Raw genomic sequence first — 26,041 nt, 5'->3', positions numbered from 1 at the left:
ATCGTCCTAAGCACACGTCGTTCAAAAACTTCTAGCTCTTGTAGATCCTTTTCGAGCATTGTCCACGTCTAATGCCCGTAGAGGGCTACTGGATTTATCAGCGTCTTCTACATGGTGCATTTAATATGAAGTGAAGTTTACCAAACCACAAGGTCTTGTGGAGTCCGTAGTAAGCATACATCTGCAATGATACATCTTAGAATTTCTTTGCTATAGTTGTTATCCGAAGACCACCTAGAACTCATTTCCGTCGATCATCACACGTCTGCCTATGCGAGCTCTATCACGCTCGGTTCCTCCATGCAGCATATACTAGCTCGTTCTGTTTCACGCTTCAGCCTGGTATACTGCTCAGCAATCACCTGGAACGTTCTTCCGACAATGTCCACGTCGTCAGCGAAACCCATAAATTGGCTGGATTTATTGAAGATCGTGCCCCGCATGTTGAAGCCCGCCCGTTCCATAACACCTTCTAGCGCAATATAGAACAGGAGGCAGAAAAGACCATCGCCTTGTCGAAGTCGAAGTGTTTCAAACGGGTCCGTTAATGCACCAGATATCTTCACACAGCACTGTACACTATCCATCGCTGCCTTGATCAGTCTAGTCAGTTTCCCGGGAAAACCATTCTCGTCCATAATCTTCCATAGCTCTTCGCGGTCAAAGATATCATAGGCCGCTTTGAAATTGATGAATATGTGGTGCGTAGAAACTTGATATTCGCGACACTATTGGAGGATCTGCCGCTACCAAGCCAAGGCAAATCGACAACTGGGCTTCATCTCGAAAATAGCCAAAGATTTTACAGACCCGTACTGTTTGAAATCATTATATTGCGCGGTGGTACGGCCAATTCGTAAAACTGCTTCCATTGTTTGTACGCCAAATGATGTTTCTTGGACATTGGGGATCGAACGTGTCCAACGAAGGTTCATCCGGATGGCCCTGCGTCATCTACCCTGGCGTGATCCACTGAATCTTCTAGAATATTCTGCTCGGAGCAAGCTACTAAATATGGACACCCTTGAGAAAAGGCGTAGAATTCAACAGGGTTTTTTTTAGCTAAACTCCTGAGCAACGCAATTGATTGTCCACGACTGCTTTCCAGGCTAGACATTCGGGCTGCTCAACGACCTATCCGGCAGCGATCATTGCTACAAGGCAGATTACAAGATTACTAGTTCATTTTGTGATTTCTTTGTAATTAGTTCATTTATTAAAACCTTGAAGTCAGATGAATAAATATTGGTAAAAAAAACATAAATATTTGGTCCGTTATCGATCGCTCGAAATAACTTCCCACAAATCTGCTAGCGGTGATATACGGTGGAAGATGATCTGGGAAAGCATTTTATAGGCTGTGTTAAATATGATGATCGCTCGATAGTTCTCACATTCTAAAAGGTCACCCTTTTCGTTTGTTTCATTCCTTCCACTCCTCCGGTAGCTGTTCTGTATCTCAGATCATGGCTATCAATCTATGCTGAAAATTAGGCAAACTGCCCGGACCATTTTAATAAGTTTCGCTCCAATAACATCATTTCCAACTGCTTTGTTGTTCTTGAGCTGTTTGATAGCTTCCTCAACTTCACCTACAGTGGGACGTACCAACTTCTGCTGCCTTGGCGCAGAGCCATTCAGGTGTTTATCGTAGTGCTGCTTCCACCTTTCAATTGCCTCAAGTTCGTCACTCAAGATACCTCCATCCTTATGCCGTCACATTTCGGCTCGCGGCACAAAGCCTCTGCGGGATGTTACTTGTAGAACTCACGCGTTTCTTAAGAAGCATACAGCTGCTCCATCTCTTCGCACTCGAATTCTCCCAGGTGGCGCTTTCTTACCTTGATCTTTAAAATACCGCGCGTTTATTGACACCTGGCTCCTTAGCTCTTCGTTTCCAATACTATCGTATGCCGCTTTGAAATCGATAAAGAAGGTTTGCGTAGGGAATTAATCCTTCCTTTATACATTTTAAAGTCCGCCTCTTTTGTACAAGGAGAATTTGAACCTTTTCCTTTACTCCTTTGGTACATGCAAAGCTTCCTAGATTCTGTACATCAGTCAATGCAGAAAAGTAACCAGCTTCTCCAGGTTCATTCAAAAACTCAAGAATAAAAAAAAAACTGGTAGATATGCCACCGGAGCAAAAGTCATCAATTATGCTACGATAGCATCTTGACCAGCTGTTTTTTATCCCTGAGCTTTTGAATGACACTTGGAAATATGGAGCTGAGTTAAACTCACGTAGACATTCCTTTCATTGTTTTGACACTTTTTGGCTAGTCCCTCAGCGCCATTCAGGTATTTATAGAAGTGTTGCTTTCTACCTTTCATTGCACCATCTTCCATCCAGATGCTCTCATTCTGATCAGAATACATTTTCGCTCGCAGCGTGTAATTTTCACGGGATACATTGTGCTTTTGATAGCGTGTCTTTTGAGAATGGCACAGTTGCTCGATTTCATCGCAATTTAAGTCTTCCAAGAAATGTTTTCTTCAAAAAAAGCGTGTATGTTATTTCCGCTTTCGTCTATAGCGTCCACGTTTCTACGATTTCCTTACTACAATATGATCGCAATACACCCCACATTTCTGTTTTTCTCCAGAATCTGCTGAGGAGTTCTCCATCAAACCAATCGTTTTATCGACTCCGTTTCGTGGTGAACTTTAAACGTTTTGATGATGTAGACTGTGCTGGAATTAGGGCCTACGAATTGTCGGGAGGCGACGAAATCAAACAGCCGTGTGCCGTTTTCGTTTGTCAAATGATGGGTGATAAACTTTCTAATTGCTCTTCGGATCAACCTGAGCGTTTCAATATCTTATAACGATCTTGGGCAGGGGTCGTATTTTGTTCGCGTAAAATGCGTTCTTGCCCTTAATCATACTTCCGGAGTATAGACTTGCACGGTTATTATGCTAAAGTTGAAGATAAGGCCTTAGGTCGTCAACTTGCACATTCTTTCTTTGATCAGCCACCACACGATCACGCGCTTTCGCATGTCACCATCACTTTAAAAGCTATCCGTCGCTTTACTGTCTTTCTTCGTATGACTGCCATGTTCTATGAGATTTGTTCAATACCTTGATACCTTGATGGCTACAGCGTAGCGTCACGCCATCTTCATCAGTCTTGGGCGATACTTCTCCAGTTGCCTCGAACGTTTAGGATCATCAGGCCCTCTTGTACGGCGTACAGCCAGCATATTTGTGGTCTTCCACGTAGTCGCCTACCTTTACCTGCCTCCCTGCTGAATATTATTTGCGCAATTATTTCTTCAAACATTCGAACTACGTGATCAGCCCACGGAAGTCTGTCGTATTTTACACTCTTAATAATATTCGAATCTTCATACATTTGATAAAACTAGTGATTCATGCTTCTGCGCAACACTTCACGCTCAAAAACACTGAAGGCTTGCTGGTTTAATATTTTCAACGTTGCGTGACCGTTGAGAACCACCGGAAGAATAATTTTTTACACCTGGTACATTTTGTTTCCGTTTTCAAGTTGCTCTTTAACAATTTCAAACACATCCCCATCAAACACTACCTCAGCACTAATACCACTAGCCCTACCTTTATCTTTGCCTGCAACCATGTAATTTGTTTTGGTGGAATTAATGGTCAGGCCTATCGTCGCTGTCTCCCTATTCAGAGGCACGAAGGCCTCCTCCCTGACTTGCGATCGTTTACAATAAGGTCTATATCGTCCGCATAGCCAAGGAGCATATGGGACCGTGTGATGATAGTGCCACGCTAGATCTCCTAATAGCACTCGAGTGCAATGTTGAACAGTAAATTCGAAAGTGTGTCGCCTTGTTTCAATCCGTCTAACGCCACAAACGAGGTTGACACCTCATCTGCAATCGTTGTAGTAATAGCGTTGCAGTATCAGCCTAATTAGTTTCGCCGAACAACCATGTTCAGACATTATTTGACACGATTGTGCTACTTTTCCCCGAATGTCGTATCCCCGAATGTCGGTTCCCCGAACGCCAGTTCCCCGAATGACCCTTCTCCCCGAATGCTATTTCCCCGAATGACCCAGTTCCCCGAAAAGTGGTACTGTTCGAATAGGAGCTCTAATAGTTTTTAGTAGCAAGATGGTGAACTAGAAAGAACGATAGGCAATCGAAAGAAGGAGGTATTTGGTCTTTCTCGACTATACACCTATTGCCAAAAATGCTGAGGACGGTAAAACTGCTAAGAACCGCCAATCAAATAAAGAAGGGTGCATATCAGATGACCAGTACGTTCACTTACCTGAAAAGTAAAAAGTTATGACAATTATGATTGCCAAAAACTGTTCGGGGAAGTGGGTTATTCGGGGAAACGGGATATTCGGGGAACAGGCATTCGGGGAAACGACATTCGGGGAACCGACATTCGGGGAAAAGTAGCACAACCATTTGACACAGCTCATTTCGTTCACTGAATCCTGCGCTGCCTTGAAATCAATCAACAGATGGTGAGTTTGCAAGTTATCCTCCCAGAATTTATCTAGGATCATTTGCAAGGTAAACGTCTGATCCGTTGTCGAGTGGCACTTATGAAAATCAGGTTGGTATTCGCCGAAGGAGGACTCCTCGAGTGGTCTCAGTTTATTAAATAGTATGTGCAACAGTATTTTGTACGCCGAATATAGCTGTTCTTCAGCTCGCTGACAGCCTTTTTAACCTCTCTTATGTCCGGTTGGTCCACAGTTTGACCAACTTCATCAAAATTCATCCTAATTCTCGCTATATTTTCATTTTCACCGTTCAATAACTGATGAAAATGCTCCTTTCTTCAAAACAATTATGCGAAGAAAGGTTCTTCAGTTTGAAATATTTTGTTTGTCTCTTATTTTTGAAAGATAAGAACATATTCAATTTCTTTCAACATCACAAAAACAGGCAATAGGCCATAAATATGAGGTTTCTATGAGACGTCTCTTGTTGTCTCATTTTCAACATGTCACATTAAAACAGTATGAAAGCGCGTTATTACGATAACTACCTAAACTACAGATAATATCTTACCTCCTCCAGTCCAATTGATGTTTTTGTCCTCAATAAAATAACTTGAATCATACGAATCATTCAGATCCCCCGTTTTATATCGATTACTGGATTGCTCTTGTAAAGCAGCACCATCAGATGCATTATTGGAAGATTTATTAATGAGACCTGAAATAGACGATTTATTATTATTTTTAAGATTCCCACTCATGGATTATGATTGCAATAATGCACCTACCTCCATTGTAGGAATTCAACTCCAACAAGAAAAAAGAGTTTTCCTTCATGATCGTAAACAGTTCCGAAGGAATAGTTGATTCTGCTCCAAAACCTATCAAAACATTTGATCCTCCTTCCGTTTTATTACTTGCACCATTATAATTCACATTATTGGAAACTTTCGCTGAATTGACATATCTGTAGTAGAATCAAGACCGTTGATAAAATAGTTTTAGAAAGCCATACAAGGAATACTTACTTCTGTCTGCATTTTTCGCACATCAGATACCAACTGGAGACACCTTGACCTCCGTCGCCACAGTTTCCGGCCCATCCCTCGCAATACACACCGATAGAATTGTACCCCTTTCCTTTTGCGTACTTCCCACAGCCAGGATGTACGATACGCATATGGTAGGTCACGGGGATGGGCAAGAACACGTCGCACAGCTCACACCAGCACCCATCTTCCACTTTTTTCTGTCCGGGTACTTTCGGCGCATTTGAGGATTTCTCCTCACCCGATTTGTTCGACTTCAGAGAGCTACTGGAAAAAAGATTCAAGTTTTTATCTATTTCGGAACCTTTGAATAGAGATTCTTACAAATCATTTTCCTTATCATTAGAATTGGTTTCCACCAAATGAATAAAATTGCAGCACAGCTGATCCCATACATATACAAGGCAACGGAGAGCCGGCGGTAATGCACTAGGTTGAGGGTATTCGCCGTCCTTCGAAGAAAAGATATCCGCCTGAAATGAAAAGCGATGATTGACTAGTTTGATCGGGAAAACAAGTTCATGACTTACATTCCGATTACGCAGCTTCCGATTATGAACACAGCAGTTCCCAATTTTTGCAAGCGTCTCCAGGGTAGACGGCCTTATATTCAGATATGACCCAGCGTTGGATATTTCTACAGAATGTCTTTGAAGAACCTTTTGCTCCCTGGTAAGCAGGTTTTCGTGAGGGTTCCCTACAGGCATGTTTTCACTTTCCTTTTTCGATATGCTGGGGTGGAACTTAAGAAACGATGCACACGCCATGGCATCATGAACTAAACCTTCGTGCCATAGGAAAGCGGAAAATACCGCTCTAAGAGTTTCCGCAATCGAAGGAGAAAGCGCTCGTTTGGGCAACTCTTTGGATTCTATTTTCAACGATTTATTGTTGAACGGTATGGCCGAAGCAAATCCTGTCTCGGGAACCGATAGGTTTTCCGTTGACTTTCGATCCTAAAACAGAATGTTTAAAAAAATATGCTCATGTGAAAATGTATGTAATCTAACACATTTCCCCAGAAATGTGGATCATAAGCCGTATTCAGTAATTAGTTCATGTTATTTAAAACGACACAATTATTTAACCATTTATATAAGTAAAAGGAATATCGTATAGAGATGTACGGATGTTCTAGGGTTTAGAATATAGGTCATAGGATCTACAAGCGTAATAAGTAATCCATGAACGTTTTCTTAATATGTCGAAGACTTCCAAAAGTCCTTCATAGACTATATAGAGTATAGGTTGTAAGATCTAAAAGCGTTATTAGTGGTCTTTAGTTATTAGTTAATTAGTTATTAGTGGTCACTGAGCATTAACATTCATATCTTCTTTTGTTCACCTGTTCTGAAGTCACACTAGCTTACATCATAAACTAAACAATTCGTGACTATGTAATGGCAAAAATGGAAAACTAGCCAAGGACGATAAGCCACTTTGATAAAGCACTTAATAATAATAATAACTATGACAAACATTACTCACCTCAGTAATATCATCCGATTTTAGTGCTGCTTTGGGCGTTAAGTTTTTCGAAGCATCTGATTTAGTACTACTAGCAGAATCACATCGTCTTACTGAAAAACATAATAGTTAACAAGAAATATCGATTTACATTTAAGTAATTTAGACATACATGAGAATATCTCCGGGCTAACACTTCTGCTTCGATCGAATGATCTATTGCCATTTGCTCTCATATCGCCTCCATCGTTCCTACGCTTTCTCGGCGAGTCATTCTCATCGAAGCTATCCCCTTTGAGCCACTTTTGAAGGGCTTGCATCTTCTTGGCGCCTCCGCCGACCACCCCCGCTATGGCAGCCCCGATGTTAGACTGGTTCAAGTTGGCAATGTTGATGTTGGGCGCACTGCCGGAACTGTCTTCCGACGCGTCAGTGATCGGTAGCATTTTGACAGTGGCCGGTTCCTCGCCATTTGCAGACCCAGGTCCCTCATCACCGGGACGATCCGTCTTCATAAAATCAAAATAATCAATAGTGTTCTCATTTTCTTCGTTAGCATCAGAAGTTGTGGGACTGCTTTGATCTACCTGTTCCATCAAAGCTTTGGTTGAGCTCGACTCCAGAATCGGGTGTAGCAAGGTCTTCCCTAGGTGTTGGTTGTACTGCAAGCACCAAGCTTCGGTGGGGAACCAACTGGACGTGCAGTGCTCGCGAATCGATTCCGTTGACAAGCGCACCCACAGGCCATCATCGTTTTCCATCTGAATTTGAGAAAAAAAAAATGGTGGCGGTTTATAACATACCTAAACGGATTTAACATGAAAATAACCATCATTGTTTTATACATTTTCAAGTTTTGTTTTTGCTCAAAATCGAAGCAACGTTCACGAAAATTTATTAATACATTGCATTTCCCATCTGTAATATGGTGATAGATTTTCATGAGGGTTTCTTTAACCTTCCAGTCGTCGCGCGGTTTGCCACCGTCAGTACCACCATGCCGCAGTTGTACACGAAAAGCGAGATTTTTTCAACAGTGTTGTACAAAATACAACAGCGCGATGATTGACGTGTTAAATTTGAACGAAAAAAAAAAAATTTTTTTTTTGATGATTGAATAATGTATTCTTGGTCCTATCATTTTAGTGTAATGTTTACTATAGTCAAACAGTTTATTTTTTTTTCAACATTTATTTTTTTATACAATTACACTCAAAAAAATCCAAACGTCATTGCTACGTGAAAAATCACGTAGATCATTCCAAATTCATTTTACCTCCACTTCACCTGACTAAGATAAAGATCACTAAACCATTCATAACCACCAAATACTGACTCGGTAATGTTTACTGAGGTTACCTATTGCGCTCACGTGGAATTCACGTAGGTGTCTGAGTTCATTTTGACATTGGCATAGTGTACGTACATTCGGTGTTGAGCTCAAATCCTAAGATGGCGCCCGCTTGATTTTTGAAGAACTTCAAAAGCTGATGATGCTTTAAACATTGTGTAAGATTGATTTCAAGGTAAATATGCTTTGAATACCGAAGAATCCCTGCTTTACTTCATATTTTATACGTGATTTATAACCTCTATCAATTATAGCACGCGAAGGCTACAACAAGGCAGACCAAACTCACAAAATTGGGGACAGGATTCAAAATGCTCAGATTGACAATAAAAATATCACAATCTTTTAAGTTTGTTTACATTGGGAATTAGTTTTCTTCCAAAGCCTATTAGAAATAAGTCTTTATTACAGTTAAATTTATTGCAAAACCATCTAGGTCCTATTGAAACGCTTCGTAAAGGCTACCGGAAAATCCACGTAGCTCTTACGTTTAGCGACGGTGGAATGGACGAAGTTCAAAAGTTCATGCGTTCATTCTGGGCTACCTATGATTAACGTAAGAGCTACGTGGAAAGTGCGATGGAAAAAAATCACGTATGTTTTCACGTAACAATGACGTTTGGATTATTTTGAGTGTATACCAATGCATACAGGCTAATTGGATTACACCCGATTCTATTTTTGCACGGTTTTTTTTTTTTACACGGCCGTGCAAAAAAAGTTTTCATACATTTTTTTTTTGCCAAAACCTTATTTTTGCATGAAACGTCGAGAAATGGTGTTACTTTTTTTGCACGGTTTTTGAAATTTTGAACTGAAAACTTTTTTTGCCCGGTACGCATCCCCCGTGCAAAAACAGAATCGGGTGTATTATTATTAACAACATTACGTCTGGGATCAAATCTCGATTTGGCTTAGGATCTTTTCGGGCAGAAAATTTCCTGGACTGTAAAAACAGCCAAATATTATGTAATTAATAGACAGCCCAAAACTAATGATAATGAACGCATGCCACCAGAATTGGGAAACGATTGACTTTGCAAGGTCTGGGCATAATAATTATTCAATAATTCAATGCTTTCAGAGACTAGATCAATGAATCAAATTATTATTGATAGAGATGCATCACTTATGGCACATTACGATACTCAATAGTTTTATTCCATTACTATCTGATAGTTTTAGTAGTGACAGTAGTAATCAAAAACCAAACTGTTGATTTACAACAAAACGGGTAAATCATTTTAAAGATTTAAATCTGTACTTTTTTTTGAATTATAGACGCTTTAACCATAGCAGGTCATTCGCGTCTGATCGTTTCTGTACTTTGAAAATAACGTATTTGTCTGAAAATTTAATGATGTAACAACGTTATGAAAGGTAAATATTTATATGCAAACGTGTTGCAATTCCTTAATCTTTAATAAACGTACAACCTATCAGCATCAATACGCATTTCGTTTTGACAGATTTTTTCGTAAATGGCTTACCTCATCAATGTACGAAACAATACCGTTCAGCTTGACGATTCCGATCTGATCCGACTGCAGAGTAGGGTGCAGCCTTACCCGCAAGCCGGCAGAATTCTTTGCAATAAATTTGCGTAGCTTAGTCGGTGGTTGAACCTTCTTCAGTGTGGTTTCTTGCGATAACGGTGGCAAACCGGCGTCGATCACGTCCACCCGGTAAATCTCCTCCACACAAACGCCGTCTATGGTGATCGTTAGGCTGTAGTTTCCCGGGACGCTTGGCGTCCAGAACACACCGTAGGTGTTGTTTCCTAAATCGTTTGCGGTTAGCATCTCAGTGGTTTTGCTCTGGATCGAGTTGCAATAGCGCAACTCTTCAAACGAATACGGCTGATAGGGTTTCATTGCGGTTATTGCTTTTAAGCAGCTTTTCTCCTTCTCCTTGAAGGTGCACTCGTAGCTGATCTTCGGTGGCAAGGTGGCACCCCCCAAATAAAGCGAATCATTCCGTGACTTTATGTGCAGTTTACGGTTGCTTTCGGAAATGAGATTACTACCGAGCGTGGCTTTCACTTCAATCTGTAAAATATTGTTTTAATTGGTCATCACATTTTGGTGTCTCCTACGCCTGCAAACGAGGCAACTAATTACCTTGATTCCCGGTACGAAAATTTCATCACCATACTGATCGCGTGTTTCGATTATGAAGTGGGAAGGCCATCCGCAGCGGAGCGGCTCTTGGGACATTTTTATTTCGCATTTGTTGGGATCCAGACGCGACTCGGGCTGAAGCCATGCGGCCAATCGAGCTCCCGGAGATCCGGCCGCCACGTAGATGAAATCCTTGAGGAATTGCTTCTCGTAACTTTGTTCTCTGGTGAATAAACGAAAAAATATGATGGTTTAATAATAGTGATAAGACCGAAATGAATGAGCTATGAATGAACTTTTTACTGGGACTTCAACCAACAACATATTCCACCTGGGATTCCTTCACAATAAACATCACAAATTTCTGTTATAAAAAATTCTTCAAATATTTTTGTGGAGATTATTTTAGGTTCTTTCGTGATTTTTTCAAGTATCTTTTCAAAGGTTAATCAGAGTTTCAAAAAGGATTATGTAAGTAATCTACAAAATGTTTGGCAAGGAACACCTTTCAATAGCACTAATATACCATCAGTGCACCAGATTCCGCTCATTCAAGAGAAGTTATGTGTTCGAATGTTCATTATAAAATAATTATTGTGTCGATCAATACTATTCTAATGTCACAATGTAGGTTCAAGTATAGGCAAAGTAAAAAGAATTTGAAAAAAAATATTGGATTTGTTCCTATTTCCGCTCACGGTAAAAAGATTTCGTGACGAACTTACTTAAAAATGGTATTATTTCGAATTTTGTTATTTATCCTGATATTTTTTATGGTTAAAACATAGCTACTACTGCAATAAAGAAGGCTGTATACTGAAATCGACATTTCTTCAAAATTTTGTTTATTTTTTGTATGAGCGGTTATTGGAACATACAAAAATACTAGTGATCCAATACCTCCTAACGAGGTCTTGTGTTTTCAATATAAAGAATATTTTTTTTCAAATGAAAATAATGTCAAACGACTTCAGTTGAATATCCGTGCGAAAATTGTTGGGTTTTGACACGAAAAATAAATTTTTACGCTAAGTAGTTAGCAAAAATAGGGACATGAGCGGATACTGGTGCCCTGATGGTATTCACCAGCACTTCCAGTTAATCGTTACTTTTGATCTATATAGCAATTCTCCAATGGGCATATTCAAAAAAAATCCTGAGGACCACGAATTATCACTTTTATCATGTTTTTTGTTAGGAAACCAGTAAGTTGTATTTTTATTGCATAGGATTGATAAAGAGCTACTACATGTATGATATAGGTTATCAAAACAAAAACTACGTTCTTGGGGACAATAAGATTTTAAGATACCATCGTATTATAGATCCAAAGATGCGTTGGTGAAACTAGCGCATACTAAGCACAATCATATGCAAACCAGAGATTATTGTGTTCTGTATATCACAAAATGTGCTCAGCGATGCAGCTGATGATCTCTAGATGCAATTCATGCATGAATCCATTATTCATTATTTAGCAATTACAACTTATTCAACAGAACGCTGTAAATTGGATGAATGATGAAGAAAATATATAGTAACGGTTAGCTTTTGAAATTCTTATTGACTCGTTTATGTGGGTGAAGACATCGAGTAGATCGATTTTTAAAACTATTATAGATAGCTAAGCTACGATGGTGACATAATATATAATGTTGAAATTTATTCGGCTTCGTAATTCTATATGCTTCATGAGCCTTAAATAAAGAGTAATGAAATGCTCAATTTTTATTCTTCTAATCTTCTTTACTTTGTTTAAGATTGTTTAACCCTCTCCCACTCATGGTGTCTGTAGAGCACCAAAACTTCCAACCTTTGTATCTTGAAAAATAACGAATAAAATTAAATTGTTTTCACGCTACTTCATAATTACACATCTCCTCTTTCACTTTAATGCCTTATTTTAGGGATGCCAACACATTTAACATGTTTCTTTAAGAAAATTATGTATGAAGGAATGGGTTTTACTGGTCGAAAAATAGTACATTATATCAAAGCCTGATATAACAAAGAGAATTGATTTCCATGGTAGCAATAAAAATATTCCCCAATAGATTTACTCTTTATTTGCTCTAACATATGTTCACAAATGCTCAATTTAGTTTCGCAATTGTTGAATTTGATGGAACTTGAATGGTGCACATATGCACCACTGGGCGCACGGCACACAAAAAAGCGTAATATCGAAATTGTTTTAATCAGCTCAGTTTACAAATTTTACTGAAAAATCGTCAAGAAATAAGACAAGTCTTTCCGAAAGCGGTGCAGAAAGTGATTTTATCGGATTTTTGGATGAAGATTCGGATGCTTTGAATGGATTTGACGAAGTTACTAATGAAACAGCGAAAATCTCTAAGCGTACTACGAAATCGATTAGATCCAGAAGTAAGTTCAAAATTAGAATCGTATTGTAAGCAGAATATATACAGACTCTATGTATTAAAGCGCTATATTACATATTATACAGATATTACAGCGTACGATACTTTATCATTGTCCCGAAGGAGATAAAACGGAAGTGAAGAATTTGGATATGAGCAATGATGAAGCTAAAGTTATCCAGGTTACGGTACTTCTACTGCCAGAAAACATCGAAGAATTGGATTATACTCATGTAACGAGTTAGGTAAATGAAAAAATAAGAAACGACAATTACAAAAGTGTTGGAAGGAAGCTCATCTGAAAAAATACGTTGGTGCCATAAAGTACTCTAAGTTCCTGTTGGTGCATCAGAGCACCACCTTATATTTGATTTTAAGTTACCTTGAACACGAATTCATAGTTCAAAAACAAGGTTTTGTTCTACGATTTGGCGCAAAAATGTACATTTCTATTTTTAGCCATGAAAACAAGTCATGGGCGGGATAGGGTTAAGACATTTAGAAGCTAACAGTAATTCAAGATACTCTCAAACTTTGTCTAATGCATCGCCCACCTAGGACTTCTTTATACAGTCACCCCACGCAGTTGAATCACCCACAATTTATGAATCAGCTGATTTCAAAAGACAAAATTATTATCAAACTTACCACAAAACATCACAGAATCATTTTTACTGATAAGCAACATATAGTGTTCAGCCATTTCAATGCTTTTTATCTCAGTAAAACAGCACTTGATCGCGGTATGAACCAACAATAGTACTAAATTCTTTTTGTAGCTATTTTAGCTGCATTTTTGGCCAAATTTGTAAGCCGTGTGCCTATTGATGCCTAGCTAGAAACGACGTTTTAAAGTTTGTTTCAAAGATTTTTTGTGAGAGAATGAGCCCCAGACAACATTTATAGACTTAATAAACATAGCTTTGAGAGTTAAATGCGTATTTATACGGATTTGGCTGAGATTTTTGAGTAAAATACTTGATCAATAAATTGTGGGAAATATACACACCAGTCACAATTTATGAGTCAGCGTTCAAACTACTAGTACTTAGTTTTTTTTAATGTTTTTTAGTTTCAAATAATTCCCAATGTACAGTTTAGTTACGGGAGAGCAAAAGTGGTTTGGGACCGTACATAAAATATGCAATTTTTTTTTGTGGAAAAGGAATTTGAATATACCGTAATCCGGGGTAACATTGATAAAAACGGCTCGATTCAACATTTATTGATGGGATATTTTCAAAGCATCTTCATTCTTTTATATTCATAAGGTAATAACAATTATGGTTTTTGCGAAAATTAAGATTATTCAAACGCAAAACTTTTAAACTTTTCGAAACAACGATTTCTATCAAATTCTATTACACTACCGAAGATTCGTGTCTCACATGAGATCTGCAAGCGACACGGTCAAAGAAAATACGATTTTTACTTCAAATAGCTTCACTGAAAATGATTCCATAGTCAAAGCTCTCATAAGTATGTTCAACTAATCTAAATTAATGAATTACTATAAAGAATGCTGAATTTCCTTAGGAAGTTGCATACCTTTAGGCGCAGTCTTCAAAATTGCCTTTGCATTTCGTTGCTTTGATTCATAAAACAAGGAGAAAGAGAATGCACGATCCTTATTTTCCAATCCAACAAGGCTTTGATTTGCTCCAATCATTTCGGTGAAAATACTGCATCATTTATCTGAATCATTTGTGGCTTCTTCGACTTAGCGCACTACGCTGCAGGAGGATAACAAACATTGTTGGTAGGCTTAGCAACCAACAATGTTTTTTTCAGTACCCAGTTGAAAATTTCCCTGCTACTCTAAAAGGTGAACTATTTTGTGTGAACAAAGGGATTCTCCTGAAGCTACTGTTGAGTTTCAATTGATTTGTCAAAAAGCCTTGAAGATGTTAGTTTAATCTTTTTATATTATAGGCAATCAGTTTCAAATGCTCCCGAAGAAAATGATGTGATGTTTCATCATACATGTATGCATTCTTTCGACATTGGCGTCATTTACGGACTGGAGCATCAACTCTGTAGCGCTGTTGGATCGCGGTATAGATCGTTACAAATCTGCATGTGATTTATGGAATGGACCCTGTTCGACACATTGTAATTCAATACTTAATAATATGTTATCGCATGATTAATGACAATAAATCTATCTTTGGGAAAGTTCTATCATAACGAAAAATAAGTTTTTACCTGTAATATATGCCTCTGCTCTAACCTTATTTGCATTAATTTGGGATTCAGTCTTATAAAATAATAAATAAACAGCGATTTACTATTTTGCGGCGTTATGGCGCAATGTAATTTTTCTGATTTCATAAGACTGGTTGCCAAACCAAATCATTTAAGTATTGATAGTTTAAAAACCAAGCTCTATTCTTACTCCAAATTAAACAAACAAATCGAAAGTTTCCCTATTTAAGTCAATTGTATTCGCTAAGCAAGTTCTGTTATGCCCGAATGGTTAAGTCTGACCTGCAACGTTTTTAAACATATAGATTGCCTCTTGCCAATAGAAAAAATGTTTCTGAATTATTTTATGATAAGCTAATACTGCATAACCAGCAGAATACTGGCGACATAAATGACCTCAACTAGCGAAATTGACCTTTTACATCAAACTGCTTTTTCATAGAAAGAGCTAATATTTAAACGAATGATATTATTCACATATAGGTTTAAGTTTACATCCATGGTGGTACCTACAACACTTTTATTTATTTACGATACTGTTTATATAGCCCTTTAGATAGGTTGTTTCCGATTGAAAGCTCGTTGAAAACCACTATTTTTCAAAGGGGTTGTTTTTATGCTTACCGAGGCTGGCAATCCGAGGTCTAGATTATGCAGTTTGCGTTGAAATGATTTGAATCAATGATGCATTATTTTTGATCAAGTGAGCACAGGAGCAATTGAATTGAAAAGGCGCGAATCCTATGCATAGCATTGATATTTTCAAAGCATGCTTTTCAAAATATCTGTGCAGCAATGATGATCTTTGAAGACTGTTTAGGCGTATTCAACGGTTCAAGGAGTTTTTAATTTTTTCAAATTACTAAAAAAGTAAGGGACTTGTAAGAGTTTGGACTTCATATTCGGCTGCAAGGGACATGATTTCAGTAAGATACGACATTTTTAAAATTACCGATCATTATTTAGATGGATGATCAATGTTACCCCATACCAACAAAATCAAAAAACTACCTGAAACATTTTTTTAAACTAGCTTAAATGTTTCAAAAAATACAGTATATGTTTACGAATAATTGATGCCAGTACTTGTTATTTAGGAGGATTATGGTCTTATTTGGCCATAAAAACTGTGGACGTGGTTTATGTAAGGCCTAAAAGATTATTATGTTGAATAATGTATAGACAAATAAAAAATCCTAAATTTGTGAGGAACAAAAAGTAAGATGTAAAATTTAAAGACTTTTTTAATTACACCTGATAGGTTCTTCCTAATTTTGCTATAAAAACGGAGTATTGCTTCTGCAGAAGGACCAAAATCAACGAGTGGGAAGCAAAAGAAATGATGTGCATCCTCCCTAATCGATATCAATATCAATTGTTTGTCATATTTTATGATCACTTATGTTGCACGTAAGTTTCTTTAGATTAACTCTCAGGCTGAACTGTTGTCTTTTCTATCAGACACATGGAGAAGTAAAAGGTATTCACACTTTAAAAAAACCAAAAAATCAGAGGTCATGGAGTATCGTTTTTTTTCACGTGCGTAATGAGCCACCATATAATCGCCATATAATATTGGAATCCTCAGTAAAGGCAGACGAAGAGACAAGCATTTACGAGTTCTGCCATCTAGATCTAATTATTGTCTAATTACACTACCTGCGATCGTCCTCCAAATAAACATGCTCCAGAATAAATCCACAAATTCAATGTTCACTAGGCCCGCTCTAGGTAGCAAAATTAAAAGTCAAGCAATGTCATGCAGATTCTTGAAATGCTTGGTTCCGGTTCACCCCCGGATATAATTAATGTTGTCCGAGGAGGTGTTCTTTTAAACATATGAACTATATTGCATTTAATTGTGAAATAATTGAATGTAAACAACTGATTCATAAATCGTGTTCATATTGATTCGTATTTGTGGACAACTTTTTAGCCGATTCATAAATTGTGGTTTTAAAACATGTTCAAATAAATGAAAATTTCAAATGTTTTCAATAATTTTTGTGACAACATTGTGCATGAACTACAGGTATATATCCCAATTTACCATTCGGCATTGATTTCATCAAAAAATATTATTTATGTTGCTCTCTATTATTTTTCAAATTTAAGCAGAGCCTTAAATGATTCATTACTGTGGGACCAGTGTATAAAATATTTAAACTTGTTTAATATTTTTATTTTTCACTTATAGAATATTTTGAATCAAGGATTTTCTAAAAGTTAAACTAAATCCCTGCGAAGGAAAATTTAAGGTTCACTCAAGTTTGATAATGACTTGGTTCTAGATAACGATGTAACGATAATTTCGTTATCAGATTGTAATTAATTTTTTTAACCAAATCGATTGCGAGTAGTAACAATCACCGTAGGTAAGTATATCCAGGTGAAAATCGATCATATTGGTAGTTTAAAGTTGATAAAAATAGTTGTGTAAAAATTTATTCAATGCCAAAAAGCCAAAAATATTTGGCCGCCATATTGGATTTTATCAGAAAAACTGAATTTTCATGGTGTTCGCAAACACTGATTTTAATTTATTTTTGCATCATTGAAAAGCTGAGCTAGTTTTACGCAAAATATGAAAAAAAAATCAGAGGTGTATGTTTTTTTGATCAAAATTTTGTGCGAGTTTGTAAAACATTTCTTATCGTGCTGATGAAATTGGCGGTCACATAATGGTGCTATTGCGATTACGCTTGCTGTGATGGATTTGATATGTGAAAAATTATCAATACTACAATACTCAATTGAGTATTGGTAGTATTGTAATGTAATGTCTTCATTTATGAAAACGCATGAAGAACGTATTGAATCAGTTCGAAAGTAATTTTTGTTATATGCTCTTCTTAAATTGGATTGGACTCTTCCATCTTATGAATTAGAATGCATGAAATTGTGACGCTAATGCGCTATGATCTCATTCGTGAGCAAAGTTGTTTCGCATCGTATTGGTGCTCCCAACCTATTATACAGTTTGAATTTGTATACTCTTTCTCAGCATTTGAGAAATCGTAATTAATTTTCAACTAATCATCACCGAACAAATTGAGTCTAATCAAAATCGAATGATGGGTTTATACAATCAACAGAGCGAAATAGTTGACTTAACAATGTCGTGTTGTAAGAATAAGAATATAATTTAACTCTTTAACCCTCTAATACCCAACCCCGCCTTCAGACGGGGTACACTTTGGATTTGTTTGTATTTTTGCATAGCTGCGAGATCAAAATTATTTTAATTTTGTCTTAAATCTTGACCCATAACATGCAAATTAAGAATGTTTTTATGACTTTTTTTAAACATTTTTGTATTTTTGAAAATATTTTTTTTTCGTTAATTACATGGAAAAGAAAATATGCTCAAGAAAAAAACAAAATTTTCGTATATTCAAAAGTACCGTGAAAGTTAAAATATTCATGATTGTCAAAAATCGATAACTGGAAAAGGCTATAAAAAATGAAAAAGAATAGGGATGTTCAAAAATAAAAATTAGAAAATCAAAAACAAAATTCTATAAATTTGCAAATAAGTATAAAACATTACACGAAACGTGCTTAGATAGATTTTTTAATAACGTCAAATGATATTAAGATCGAATAATAGATAACGATGTAACGATAATTTCGTTATCAGATTGTAATTAATTTTTTTAACCAAATCGATTGCGAGTAGTAACAATCACCGTAGGTAAGTATATCCAGGTGAAAATCGATCATATTGGTAGTTTAAAGTTGATAAAAATAGTTGTGTAAAAATTTATTCAATGCCAAAAAGCCAAAAATATTTGGCCGCCATATTGGATTTTATCAGAAAAACTGAATTTTCATGGTGTTCGCAAACACTGATTTTAATTTATTTTTGCATCATTGAAAAGCTGAGCTAGTTTTACGCAAAATATGAAAAAAAAATCAGAGGTGTATGTTTTTTTGATCAAAATTTTGTGCGAGTTTGTAAAACATTTCTTATCGTGCTGATGAAATTGGCGGTCACATAATGGTGCTATTGCGATTACGCTTGCTGTGATGGATTTGATATGTGAAAAATTATCAATACTACAATACTCAATTGAGTATTGGTAGTATTGTAATGTAATGTCTTCATTTATGAAAACGCATGAAGAACGTATTGAATCAGTTCGAAAGTAATTTTTGTTATATGCTCTTCTTAAATTGGATTGGACTCTTCCATCTTATGAATTAGAATGCATGAAATTGTGACGCTAATGCGCTATGATCTCATTCGTGAGCAAAGTTGTTTCGCATCGTATTGGTGCTCCCAACCTATTATACAGTTTGAATTTGTATACTCTTTCTCAGCATTTGAGAAATCGTAATTAATTTTCAACTAATCATCACCGAACAAATTGAGTCTAATCAAAATCGAATGATGGGTTTATACAATCAACAGAGCGAAATAGTTGACTTAACAATGTCGTGTTATAAGAATAAGAATATAATTTAACTCTTTAACCCTCTAATACCCAACCCCGCCTTCAGACGGGGTACACTTTGGATTTGTTTGTATTTTTGCATAGCTGCGAGATCAAAATTATTTTAATTTTGTCTTAAATCTTGACCCATAACATGCAAATTAAGAATGTTTTTATGACTTTTTTTTAAACATTTTTGTATTTTTGAAAATATTTTTTTTTCGTTAATTACATGGAAAAGAAAATATGCTCAAGAAAAAAACAAAATTTTCGTATATTCAAAAGTACCGTGAAAGTTAAAATATTCATTCATTCGATAACTGGAAAAGGCTATAAAAAATGAAAAAGAATAGGGATGTTCAAAAATAAAAATTAGAAAATCAAAAACAAAATTCTATAAATTTGCAAATAAGTATAAATCATTACACGAAACGTGCTTAGATAGATTTTTTAATAACGTCAAATGATATTAAGATCGAATAAAATGGGCATTAATGGGTTACGATACAATACTCTTTAAGACTTCCAATCCCGACCCGAACCCAAATCCGAAAAATATTAAATTTTGAAACCGAATCCGACTCGAGCCTTTCGTATTTTGGACTATTTGAAGAAAACATCACACTAGACATCGCTGAACGGCATAATTGGGAAACATTCATCAAGAAATGTTCCTGATCTCAGGCCTTAGCACAATGCGCCTAAATGCCAAACGAAACTAACCCCTTGACTGCTAAACTCGCACTTCGGTTATATACATATGTCGCACAAATTCCACCCATCGTTTTATCTCGGCTGTCATCAATCCAATTATACTTTTTATCAGTAGTTTGGATCCCATAAGATCATGACCCGTATCCCATGCATGACCTAAAACTCGTAGTTGCTACTGCGTGATTGATTGCACAGAGATCTTAATTTTGCGTCATTGGATTTGGAGCCCAATTTGAAAGTCAATAACGAGGTTAGTTGCATCCTCACGGCTATCGGGAAACGAACGGAATGTTAGTTAGAAGATTTTTGGTACTAGAGACCGAGATCACCTCTGCATCTTCAAAGTTGTCATGGAAGGAAGTTTGTGTTTTGGGAAAAATCAGGAAGTCACCTTTGGTTGGTGTTGTGTCTATTCAAATGGGATGTTTGATCCCATTATGGTATAGAGGTACATGCTCTCATTTAGATTATTCGATTTCCTTTTTCAAAGAAACCTCTTCCTATTTCCTTTTCCCACCTTGACTTCCACGCGATCATTCCTCGAACAATTTGGAATAATTGCACAGAAGACACCAAAACAATTTGTTGCTACTAGAGATCAACGAGCGTTCTCAAGATCGTTGCGGCGAGAATTTTCCGCACAACGAGTAGTAAATGTTCAATGGTTTGCTTCATGGTGACAGCTACAGCCCCACGTTTACATAATATTGAATTATAACGTAAGCTTTTAAAACGAGAGTAATAGCTATCACTTTCTCCACAAGTAGCAATCAACGTGGTCTGACACAAAGAACGTATCCAACGTCTTTTTATGCAATCAACCAGTGTAAACAAGACTCGATCAGTTCTCTTCTCACACACAGTTTTCGTAGAACAATGTTTATGTAAATTTTGAACTACAATTTCCTCCTGCCAGCAACAGAGAAAAACCAGTTTTACCCATTCACTAGACTTTGCCCAGTGCTCCACGATTTTTAAAGCATATATAAAACAACCGTGGAAAGGGAGAACAACTCGTCGTCGACAAGTGCACCCAGAGACCCGACACAAAAAGGGCAAGTGTGTAAAGCCATGCAGTACTGCAGAGAGAAATCCATTCATTAGTTTTTTTTATCTTCTCGTTTTTTCTTCATATGTGTAACAGCTTCTAGGGTCATGATATTTCTACCGGATTAATACGATTCGATGGACACAGTCATTCAGATGTGTATTGTATCTAATTAGGTTGATTCGTATAATAGTCCGATGCCTTGAATGATGTTCCCAAATATGTATGAAATTGAATCACCACATAAGACTATTATGCAAATACCAGTCGCATTTGAAGCATGAAAATCAGAACGGTTTGAAATTGATTGACCTGGCTCCCTGTTGTGGCCTCTCCAAACCGTTGTCGATTAAATCGAACAACAAAAGATGCCAGAAACCGACAATCAAGTCAACAATCCCCGAGAATTGGTTGCCTGCTCTATCTGTGTGTATGTCTGAAGGTTGGTAGGTATACGGTAAACTGGTATAGGCCAGCGTGATTCATCCAAATGTGATAATCGTACAACTTGTCCGCTTGTCTAGGCCTGATGTAACCAAATAGGTAATTGCCCGACGAAAGATGTGGAGAACGAGAGAAATGGGCCGGTGCATAATAATAAGCGGACTGTTTGGGCTTTGATTCTCAGAGGTCCGACCCGACCGTGCCGTAGACCATACAAACTCAGTGAACCCTAAGCGAACAGAACGAAAAATACCACCTATACATGCAATCTGTATAACTCCGCATACAATATATGGGAATGACATACCATACTTTTGTGTTTATTCTGATTGGAATTTCGTTTGTATAGTGTACTGTTTGTATGCTACACTTGTAGATGCGGAACATATGTTTAATGACGGAAAAGTATTGAAATTTGTACCATTTGGAAAACACGTTGAGAGGCGAAACTGAAAATGAGAGATTCTTGAAGATCGTTTTAATATAAAGCGGCTGATCATTGAGTCCCACATACTTGACCTCCTGGATATGTAAAAGATTTCCAAAAAGTTTTCATAAGAATTTTTCACAATCTGGTAGATGAGTGCTTCTGTCACGTACACTGGTCCTACAGTTATGAATCATTTAAGGCTCTGTTTGAATTTGAAAAATTATATAGAGCAAACTAAACAATATTTTTTTATGAAACCAATGCCGAATGGTAAAGTGGGGTATATACCAGTAGTTAACCCTCTAATACCCAACCCCGCCTTTAGACGGGGTACACTTTGGAATTTTGTGTATTTTTTCGTAGCTCGGAAATCAAAATGATTTTATTTTTGGCTTATACCTTGACTCATAACACGCATATAAGAAAAGTTTTTTATGACTTTTGAAACTTTTTTTGTATTTTTAGAAATTGTTTGAAAAATTGCATTCTTACATAACCTACAAATGCCTGGGCTTCATTTAACGTGTAAAATAAAAAATCATACCTTTTATATTTTTCTACGATTAACCTATCACAAACGAAGAGCCTGGTGGTATTAAAATCATTTCAAACCTGTTTTTCCGTTAGTTATACGGAAAATAAAATATGCTCCGAAAAAAAATTAAAAATTTAATATTTTTCAAAATACCGTAACAATTGCCAAAAATCAACAACTAGAAAAGGCTTCAAGAAAAAATGAAAAAAGCTAGGGATGTTCAAAAATAAATATTATAAAAATCAAAAACCAAAATTTAAAAATTTGCGAATAAAAATAAATAAATGCCAAAACGTGTTTAGAATGATTTTAGATAACAAAAAATAATACTTAAATCGAAAATAAAAATTTGGGTATTAGAGGGTTAATGCACAATGTTATCATTAAAGTTAATAGAAACATTTCAAATTTTCACTTATTTGAACATTGTCTTAAACAACAATTTATGAATCGGCAAAAAAGTTGTCCACAAATATGAATCAATGTGAACACGATTTATGAATCAGTTGTTTACTTTCAATTATTTTACAATTAAATGCTATATAGTTCATATGTTTATTAGAACACTGTCTCAGACAACGTTAATTATATCCGGGGGTGAACCGGAACCAACTATTTCAAGAATCTGCACGACATTGCTTGATTTTTAATTTTGGTACTGAGCGGGCCTAGTGAACATTGAATTTGTGGATTTATATGCTTCTGGAGCATGTTTATTTGGAGGATGATAGCAGGTAGTGTAATCAGACAATCGTTAGATCTAGATGGCAGAACTCGTAAATGCTTGACTCTTCGACTGCCTTTACTGCACTGATAAAAATTCACACGTTCGATCTGTGTGCTTAAAATTATGAATCGATTCATGAACGTCCATTGCAGTGATTTTCTTGCAAAATTCGTGTCTTACACATTAAATTCCTTTGTTTTGCTGCATGGATTGATAACAGGGATTCCATATTTTTCCACATAAGTTCCTGAAGCTTCCCTTCAGATTCGTATGCGTCAACCTATGGACGCATAGATCATCACCCAACACGGATTCAGTGTGTTTTGTTTATGGTTAGCTTGTGTCATGATCATCATGTTCCAGATGGTCAATTATTCGATTTGCGAAATGCGTTTGTTATGATGAAATCGTCGAGTTTTGCTATCGCTTTCCATGTTCAAAACTTCTAAATTGTTTGTAATCAACCCATATTGAAGTGAACTGCGGTTGGACCTCGTGTCGAACGACAGTCATCATCATGCTTCCAATGATAAGAAGCAAATTTTGAAGCTGGAAATGTTAGATGACAATTTGTGAATTCGATTTTTCTTTCACTAGAGAAGTTGTCCGATATAAGAGGATTCTACCTTTTTATAAAAACATGGAATGTAATGTATGGTTTAGACGAAAAATCGGATTCCAATAACAGATTTTCCTGGTTTTTGAAAAAAAAAAATGGAATATGCTAATCCTGAGCTTCCCAAATTATGGCGCCCCGCTTATTGCTGACTCACTTGTACGAAAAAAAAAACGATCAAGTGAGCTTGCAACAAGCTGAGGAGCCTTGAATCCATATTCTGGGGAGCAAGAGTTCTTCGCCATATTTCTTCTTTCAGATTCATGTTCTGTCACACATGGCTATCTAAAGCCACTACATTTCGAATCTAATAAGCAAATCAGTAGGTTTTCATGATTTAATAATTAGACATTCATGTTTGCTTCACATGACAACTTAATGTTGATACACATGTTATTATACCGTGAAGTCAATGACGAAACCCATATAGCTACCCAATAAGTCATGTGGTTTTCCTCATTGCGCAAATCTATAAGTTAAACACACGACCATAACGTGTACATTTTTCTTAGTGTGAGGATTCCAATATTATATAGCTATTATATGGTGGCACTTCTCTATGTGTCTGGCAGAAGAGCCAACAGTTTAGACTGGGAGTTAATCTAAAAAAAAATACGTTTTATAGCAAAATTAGGAACAACCTATCGGGTGTAAAAAAAAAACTTTACATTTTTTACATCTATACTATTTCTTTTTGTTCCTCACAAATTTAGGGTTTTTTATTTATCCCTAATTTATTCAACATAATAATGTAAGGCCTCAATTACATAAACAACGCCCACAATTTGTATGGCCATATATTGAATCTGTAAATGTTGTCTGGGGCTCAATCTGTCACAACAAATCTTTGAAACAAACTTTAAAACGTCGTTTCTAGTTAGGCGTCAACAGGGACACGGCTTACGAAGTTGGCAAAAAATTCATCCCAAATAGCTACAAAAAGAATTCAGTAATATTGTTGGTTCATACCGCGATCAAGAGCTATTTTACTGAGATAAAAAGCCTTGAAATGGTGAACACTATGTGTTACTTATCAGTAAAAATGATTCTGTGATGTTTTGTGATAAGTTTGATAATAATTTTGTCTTTTGAAATCAGCTGATTCATAAATTGTGGGTGATTCAACTGCGTGGGGTGACTGTATACAATCTGATCAAGCTGGATCAGCAGTTAACCGGAATGTCGCAGCTATTCTTGGTGACCTAATTGACACGTGTTTTGGACGACCAAATCCGTGAACTCTGGAAAGCTTTCATCAACCAGGTCGAATTTTCAAAGTACGAACAGATGATCGATTTCCTGAAACAACGCTTCGTGATTTTGGAACGAAGTGAAAATGCTATTCAAACCACAATTTCCAAGATTCCTATCCAATCTTTCTTCATAGTTGGTGCTGACTGTCGTAGTTATCAACGAAACTTTGCGTTTGTATATTATCTCACACGTTAGGGATAAAAGATTTGCAAGAAAAATGACAACAATAAGTCGGATGATAGTGGTTTTAATCTTGCAGTAACATCCATTGTCACATTACAAAAACATAGCCGTGTAAATAGTTGTGTCAGGAAGAAATTTTATTAGTTCTTAGTTAACTGAGTATATCCACTTAGTCCTTGATTTTAATAAAATTGTTGCGGAGAACGGTATTTTAGTGCTCGGAACGGTAACCTTTTATGTGTCTCTAGGAGTTGCTGAATGTGATGCCGTTCTCAGAAATGTTCCAGCATGCCACAATTTTAATCTACAGGTTGCCTAAATTGTATAAAATACTAGTTGCATCGATATTTACATAAAATTTTAACTATTATTTGTCAAACTTCTTAGTGATCTAACCACCGAGCATGCTAAACAGGACTTCAACTTTCATTTGGTTTGAATTGCTCAATTGAATTCAAATAAAATCGACTTTTTCAACACACTTGCAGAATCCATACGAAATACTTCGTTTCTCTTAGGGATGGTACACAAATTATGTCACGCTAAATTTCGACTTTTTTGAACCACCCCCCCCCCCCTTTGTCACGTTTTTTGGCTTGACCCCCTCTCCCCCCTTGGAGCGTGACGT

General features: G+C 36.6%; 1 protein-coding gene and 1 long non-coding RNA gene across 2 annotated transcripts in view; one reads left to right on the top strand and one right to left on the bottom strand.

The window, feature by feature from the left end:
* The window catches only part of LOC5564066 (E3 ubiquitin-protein ligase highwire), a 156,762-nt gene that overhangs the window by 23,556 nt on the left and 107,165 nt on the right, over positions 1–26,041 (bottom strand). The window contains 8 exon segments of the mRNA XM_021848352.1: positions 5,025–5,171; positions 5,242–5,420; positions 5,482–5,769; positions 5,827–5,975; positions 6,033–6,458; positions 6,991–7,082; positions 7,142–7,730; positions 9,811–10,663. Of these exon segments, the coding sequence (XP_021704044.1) occupies positions 5,025–5,171; positions 5,242–5,420; positions 5,482–5,769; positions 5,827–5,975; positions 6,033–6,458; positions 6,991–7,082; positions 7,142–7,730; positions 9,811–10,663 (2,723 nt within the window).
* Positions 20,884–21,979, top strand: LOC110677265. The gene is made up of 3 exons (XR_002501071.1): positions 20,884–21,235; positions 21,321–21,670; positions 21,749–21,979. It is a non-coding gene; the product is annotated as an uncharacterized LOC110677265 (long non-coding RNA).

The sequence above is a fragment of the Aedes aegypti genome, chromosome 1 (genome assembly GCF_002204515.2).
Source record: "Aedes aegypti strain LVP_AGWG chromosome 1, AaegL5.0 Primary Assembly, whole genome shotgun sequence".
Lineage (NCBI taxonomy): Eukaryota > Metazoa > Arthropoda > Insecta > Diptera > Culicidae > Aedes > Aedes aegypti.
This window is presented reverse-complemented; position numbering and strand designations above follow the sequence as displayed.